This window comes from Carya illinoinensis, chromosome 10 (genome assembly GCF_018687715.1).
Source record: "Carya illinoinensis cultivar Pawnee chromosome 10, C.illinoinensisPawnee_v1, whole genome shotgun sequence".
Lineage (NCBI taxonomy): Eukaryota > Viridiplantae > Streptophyta > Magnoliopsida > Fagales > Juglandaceae > Carya > Carya illinoinensis.
In genome coordinates, this window is record NC_056761.1 from 37771569 (window position 1) to 37779024 (window position 7456).

The 7456-nt window shown below is 40.3% G+C and overlaps 1 protein-coding gene across 1 annotated transcript; it reads left to right on the forward strand.

Moving 5' to 3' along the window:
- Positions 1-2433: 2433 nt before the first annotated feature.
- On the forward strand, positions 2434-5533 carry LOC122279366 (pyruvate decarboxylase 1-like). The gene is made up of 6 exons (XM_043089992.1): positions 2434-3325; positions 3463-3626; positions 3739-4389; positions 4468-4585; positions 4860-5048; positions 5162-5533. Exons 1-6 carry the CDS (start codon positions 2798-2800, stop codon positions 5330-5332), a joined length of 1821 nt encoding a protein of 606 aa, XP_042945926.1. The 5' UTR covers positions 2434-2797; the 3' UTR covers positions 5333-5533.
- Positions 5534-7456: the final 1923 nt, after the last annotated feature.

Genomic DNA, 7456 nt, shown 5'->3' on the forward strand with positions numbered 1-7456 from the left:
CATAAAATTGTAGGCGATGTTAGATCATCATCTTAGAATCAAAATTATTTTAAACAACTTTTATAAAACTATGGACAATATTTATTTATAGGATCATGTTATAATTTTTATTAATGCTCTTCTTTTATAATATATCAAATCGTGTAATTATTTATAAATTATATAAACATTAAAATGTTATTTAGATGTTTATTTATATGACCATGTTATAGCTTCTATTAATATTCTTTTTCTATAATATATCACAACGTGCAATCATTTACAAATTACATAAACATTACATTGTTATTTATATAATTAACCGAAAACATTACATCCTTATTAATAAAAAATTAATTTTTAACAAAAAGAATTAAATATAAACTAAGCAAACGTGATTTCTTATAAATTGTGCGTTATTTTCACCTAATATATATATTTATTTATTTATATAAAAGGAAAAGACTAATATAAATTGCCTATCTTCATGTTGTCAAAATGATGAAAACTAGAATTACCAGCTACTCACGTGGTTTCTAAAATTTCTAAAACTAGGGAAGGGATGGATTCTTGAGTCGCTCCTGGAATTAGACATTCAACGGCTAGCTGACGGTTTTGGTCAACGTGATCAACATCATCATCATGCTACACAGTAACGCAAGTCATCCTCGTACGTCTGTCAACCAAGGAAAACAGCATTTCCGTAAATTAAGGATTTAAAAGCCTAATTTAGAAATTATATTATTAATTAGATTCTTCATTAATGTTGTATACAATAATTGTAAATGATTTACCTTTTTGGAAAATGTTAAATAATTAAGTTAAAAAGAGGAGTCAATTTTTTTTAAATTCTAAAATAATAATAATATTAAAAAAATAAAAATTTAATAATATTTTATTTAACTTTTAACTTTCATCTCAATTCATCTTATATCATATAGTATATCGAATTAGAATTTTCTATAAGCTTTTGACTGAAATATCTTTCACAATTTGAAGATAAAGTAGATATAATATATAGACTGTATATAATATAGTGATGTCGACATATAATGTCTATATATATTAAAATTGTAGAAAGTGTTTGAAGAAAAAAATAACAACCAATATTATATAAGGTGTCTATATATAAATTCGGATATTTGAATTGCCTCTCACCTAAATGTTAATACAATTAGGACTCGGACTCTCTCCCTTCTCTCTCTAGACTCTATCTCTTCTCTCTAAACAAACTCTAACCCTAAATCCCCTGAGCCACGACAGGGGGGGTGAGAGCTTGGCTCCCCCCCCTCTTCCCTTCTCTTCCCTCCCCATCCCTTTCCCATTTCATTTTTTGTTTTTTGTGTTTCCTTTCATTTTTTCGTTTATAGTTGTGTTTTTAGGCAAATAAGGGTGGAGTGCCGACGGGGTCTTTCTAACTGCCAACAGCCAACATGCGCCCTGCCAAGATGTTGGCCAACTGCCGATCTTCAAATCCACCGAAAGCGGTGCCAAACGGAGTGGCGCGTAGCCCGCACGCACGAGATGAAGTCTCGGATGGCACTGGGGAGCCACTGGCCGATTCAAATCTTGGCTTTTTTGAGACCTCAGACTCCGGAAAAGCATAAACCGACCTTCGGCTCTCCTCCAAGAGTGGTTTTGCTACACTTGCACCACAACCTCTATTTTTGTATTTCGTCCCTCTATTCTAGTGATGTTTTGGTGTTGTTCTTGATCTGTGTTTTAATCGAGCGGGGTGAAGACTGCTTTGATTGGTCACAATTTGGGGCTAGTGCTAGTCGAGAGTGGCAGACGAAGTTATGGCTAGTGGACATACGACTGATCTCTGCAATGGAGGTTTTTGTGGTCCGTATGCGAATTGGGTACTCATGTCGTTCTTGGGCTCATGATGCCGATGTCTACGAAGGGTGTGCCGTCGAGGCTCATGCCGATACTTGTGTTTATGTTTCGGTTGTTTTGTTATTGTTTTGTAGTGTAGTATTATGTAGTTTTATTAGTAATATTGTAGTAATAGGTTGTTGGACTTAGTGTCCATAGTAGTAATGTCCTATGCTCTGCCTCTTTAGGAGGATGAAGGGGCCTTGTCACTCTGTTTATTCAGAATGCGCTCTCTCAGAGGATGAAGGGGCCTTGTCACTCTGTTTATTCAGAATGCGCTCTCTCTCTCTCTTTAGAGAGTTATAGAAGATAAGACAATATCCGACACTTTGTACGCGGAGATGCTCCAGAGCAAATGCATAGGTTGGCTTATAGTCTGATTGTTCTTGTATTGATAAGTCATATTTGTAACTTCGGCACGATGAATGAATTCACCATTTCAAAAAAAAAAAAAAATACAATCAGAATACTGAATAATAAAAAACCAATATCATGGATACCAATATTTATGGAATCCTGTATTTTCTAATACGTTTATCTCATCTCTTCCAAATGGTACGTCCATCGCCATATCCCTTAGAAAGGATTGATTGATGAAGTAAAATAGAATATGAATATTGCTTTCAACCAAAAAGAAGAAAAAGAAGAGAGAAACGGAACGTGAAGCAGCGTAAGACTTGCCTCTTCGTATTCCTTTTCCCACCCATCAAAATATCCGCCACAACCTTCTACAAGAATCCACAGAATTCAAACTTGCCTTTTTCCGAGAACCATTCAGGCTTTTTACAACAAAAAACAGCCGCTTATAAATGCCCTCCCCTCCACCTCACTCTCTCCCATCCACGATTCTTCAAAGCCAAAGCCACGAATACTCGAAAACTGTCTTTGAAATTGTCTTCGGAATTAGCTGTCTGTTCATTTCACTTGCAACAGTGATCCAATGGACACCAAGATTGGATCGCTTGACGCGTGTAAGCCTGCGTGTTGCGACCTGGGCTTCCCACCCTCTAACGGCACCGTCTCGACCATCCTGAACTCGGTCCCCTCCACCTTCCTCGACTCGTTCGAGGCATCTCTGGGCCGCCATGTCGCCCGCAGGCTCGTCCAAATCGGCGTGACGGACGTGTTCAGCGTACCAGGTGACTTCAACCTGACGCTCCTCGACCACCTGATTGCCGAGCCCGGCCTCAACAATATCGGTTGCTGCAATGAACTCAATGCAGGATACGCCGCCGACGGATATGCCCGCTCGCGTGGCGTTGGCGCCTGTGTTGTTACCTTCACCGTCGGTGGGCTTAGCGTCCTCAACGCGATCGCCGGCGCGTACAGCGAGAACTTGCCGGTTATTTGCATAGTCGGCGGTCCCAACTCTAATGACTATGGGACAAACAGAATCCTTCATCACACTATTGGCTTGTCTGACTTTAGCCAAGAGCTCAGATGCTTTCAGACTGTCACTTGTTATCAGGTATTTGGGTTGGCTGTGATTCGTCGTGTTCTGTTATAAAAATACAAGTTTGATATGCTAATTTGGGAAAAGGTCTGGTCTTTTTGTTTTCGTTTGGATGAATGAATTGATATGTATTTCTGTTGGGTATGCTATAGGCTGTGGTGAACAATTTGGAAGACGCACACGAGCAGGTTGATACAGCGATTTCAACTGCATTGAAAGAAAGCAAGCCTGTTTACATTAGCATAAGCTGCAATTTGGCTGGGCTTCCTCATCCAAGTTTCAGCCGAGAACCTGTTCCATTTTCACTGGCTCCCAAGTAAATTTCGGGCTTCCTGATGATTCAAAGTCTTGACTAAATTACATGTTAGAATTGAACTTTGGACTGAAATTTATTGGCGCTCTGTTTTCTTTTTTTGACTGTGGCACAGATGGAGTAATAAGATGGGCTTGGAAGCTGCAGTGGAGGCAGCCGCGGAGGTCTTGAATAAGGCCGTGAAACCAGTTTTGCTGGGCGGGCCTAAAATGCGAGTTGCAAAGGCATGCGATGCCTTTGTGGAGCTCGCCGATGCATGCTGTTATGCCCTTGCAGTGATGCCATCAGGGAAAGGGCTCGTGCCGGAGGACCACCCACATTTCATTGGGACCTACTGGGGTGCTGTGAGCACTGCCTTCTGCGCAGAAATTGTGGAGTCAGCGGACGCTTACTTGTTTGCTGGGCCTATTTTCAATGATTATAGCTCCGTTGGGTACTCGCTCCTTCTCAAGAAAGAGAAGGCGATCATCGTGCAGCCGGAGCGGGTGATGATTGGTAATGGGCCTCAATTTGGGTGTGTTTTGATGAAGGATTTCTTAAGAGAACTCGCTAAGCGGCTTAAGCGAAACCCAACTTCTTATGAGAACTATCACAGGATCTATGTTCCCGAGGGGCATCCTCCGAAGGCAGAACCGCGAGAACCATTGAGAGTTAATGTTTTGTTCCAGCATATACAGAAGATGCTGTCTAGTGAGACTGCTGTGATTGCTGAGACAGGGGACTCGTGGTTTAACTGTCAGAAACTGAAATTGCCACGAGCTTGTGGGTAAGTGGAGGAGTTCAATCTTGTTTGATGTTTGTTTCTCAGTAGGAGTTTCTAAAACTTTTGAAAATTGGATTGCAGGTATGAATTTCAAATGCAATATGGATCAATCGGTTGGTCGGTTGGTGCAACTCTTGGGTATGCACAGGCCGTGCCAGAGAAGCGAGTGATTGCCTGCATTGGTGATGGGAGCTTCCAGGTTTATCTTGATTCTTTCTTTTTTAAACCTAATTTGGACTTGCATCACTTAACAAATCACCATTTAAAACATGAAAAGTCTACATTGATCCAGAATAAAATTGTTGGTTAAGTTCCAAATGTCGTGATTCATATATCGCTTTCTCTTACCTAAACCAAGAATATTTCCTTTCCAATATATTGAAACTGCCTCGAGTTTCACCTTGGTTTTCTCTCACTCGAACTTGATTCCCGGAATCTCTGTGTTTTTATATATCATGGTGTCTGCTTCACAGGTCACCGCACAAGATGTGTCAACAATGATTCGCTGTGGGCAGAGGAGCATCATCTTCCTCATAAATAATGGCGGATACACCATTGAAGTTGAAATCCATGATGGGCCATACAACGTGATTAAGAACTGGAACTACACTGGGTTGATTGATGCAATGCACAATGGTCTCGGAAAGTGCTGGACGACCAAGGTAATTAAGTTTTTGTGCACGACACAAATGCTTTAACGCATCAATATGCCAAAGGGATCCAATGCAGTGATAGCAGTCTACAATTTTGTTACAATTTTCTTAATAATTTTCAGGTCCATTGTGAGGAGGAGTTGATTGAAGCTATTGAGACAGCAACAGGGGCTAAGAAGGACTGTTTGTGCTTCCTTGAGGTGATTGTTCACAAAGACGACACCAGCAAGGAGCTGCTCGAATGGGGTTCCAGGGTCTCTGCTGCCAACAGCCGCCCACCCAACCCTCAGTAAACTGAAAGCACTTGAACGAAATGCCACAATCAGCTCAAAATAGATTGAGCTTTCTCTGTTTTTGGTGTACTGTTACCGCTTACAGTTTTGATTTTGAATCGCGAATTTTCTTTCCTGGACGGTTTGCTTGTTGAACTGGAGTCTTCGATGTTTTCTGCTTATAGTCACTTTGAATTTAGTTATCTACGAAATGATTTTTTATGTTTGTGGGTGTGACAGAGACCGGCAGGCAGGGCCAGTCAGGGAGTTAAATTGACACGTAAAAGAGAGAGGGAGAGAGAGAGACAGTTGTATGATGTTTTGGGCTTATTATCGAAATGTCAAAAATGGGAGCACCTTCCACATGACAATCATACAGCTTAAGGTTGACTTTTGAGCGATTGAATGCGGGCTGTATTCCAAGTACTGCCAAATTTGACAAGAAAAATCACCTCCAAGTATTCCAGAATCCAGATACCATCTCCCCCACATGGGTCAAGGATAGATTGGATCTAGTTCTTGATATGACTGCACATATCGGATGAAAACGTGTATATCATAAGAAATATGGGGCTTGCAAGAAGATGAACCTAATGCCATGTGCGATACCACTGCTTTTCTAATTGGGCATCTAAAGTTCCATTAACATGTCCCTTAAATCAACATGTCCCATTATTTAAGGTTGTAGCTTCTGCTGCTGCATGATCTCTAACTCAACGGAGATGTACCTTTGACGACACAATATTCCGCTCCATTATCAACGCCTTCTAATACTCACAATCCACAACATCATTCCATCAATCAAACATGGTGAAGTAAATTGATGATATTGCACATCGATTTCATTAGGGTGTGATTCTACATTATTTTCAACAAAATTTGATGATCAATCCTGCTACGTACAAATGCCGCTACGTAAGCAGTATGTAAACGGTGTGGACGTGGCAAAGTTTTTATTAGAAAAATTTAAAAAAAAAAAAAGAAGTAGACTTTCGAGAGTTTGACCTTTCAGACCCATTTCTTCGTTTTTCATTTTTCAGACCCATTTCTTTGTCTTCCCCACAGTACACTCCATCTTCATCTGCTTTACCCAACCATGCTCGATTTCCTTCCTTCACTGTCCTGAAATCCTTTTCTTCCCTCCATTCTCTCTTCTTCTTCAATTGTCCCATCTCTCCCATTTGTTTTTCTTCAAAACTCAAACATTCCCATTTCACAGCTCACAAAATAAAATAAAATAAAAAGTATGTGCCTTCCTTTGTAAAATTAGAATATTGATCTGCTGCACAAAATTGCAGCATCGAAAACAACACCACGAAATCACATACCCATGAAACATTTCCCAACCCCACAAAAACAGAGCCAAAAAAAAAAAAATATATATATATATATATTGATCTGTGAAATGGCTAGCGTTTGTAACTGTGGGAAGGAGGGAGAGAGAGGAGGGAGGGAGACTTCAAGGGAACAGAGCTCTTAAATGAAAGATGAAAATGGAAAAAATAGAAACTGAAGGAGGGATGGAGACTTCAAAGGACTATCATCTTCGAAACGGTGAGTTACAGGTATTTTGCTACATCAACAACCATTTGCACGGCGCTTACCTCAAGCGACTGTATAAAGAGTTTTTCTTTGACGACGATATATTACCTACATGCACCTAAGGATCAAGGGCTGCATTTTATGGTGGTAGCACCAAATGGCCCCTTTTAAGTAAAGAGTGTGGAAAGGGGTCCCAACAATTGCTCATGTGATTTTAACCGAGGTATGTTGGGGTGCGCACTTCTGCATCGATGACAGCGCAATTCTGTAGATAACAGACTTTCATCATCTCTTAATGTTGTTTTACCATGATTGCTGACGTCCTCGATTACATCCACTGAATCATAAAAGAAAGCAGTATTAAATGAGTTCCAGTGCTTCTTATTCTTCTAATGTTTTGAATCAAAATCTTGGCTAATAACATGCAGGTGCAGTTGTCGCATTGATGCAGGTGCAGTTGTCATCACAGCTTGATCATCTTTCTGATTGAAGATCCACTTACAGCCAATTACCTTCTTTCCTTTTGGAAGCGGCACAAGCTCCCAAGTCTGGTTCTGGTGAAGAGACTGCATCTCTTCATTCATTGCCTTTGTCCATTCAACT

What these genes read in the sequence shown, in the direction of transcription:
- LOC122279366 (XM_043089992.1), top strand. Translation starts at nt 2,798, where the DNA reads ATGGACACCAAGATTGGATCGCTTGACGCGTGTAAGCCTGCGTGTTGC. An exon ending in TTGGTGATGGGAGCTTCCAG is followed by an intron (nt 4,586 to 4,859) that starts GTTTATCTTGAT and finishes TCTGCTTCACAG; the next exon opens with GTCACCGCACAAGATGTGTC. An exon ending in GAAAGTGCTGGACGACCAAG is followed by an intron (nt 5,049 to 5,161) that starts GTAATTAAGTTT and finishes AATAATTTTCAG; the next exon opens with GTCCATTGTGAGGAGGAGTT.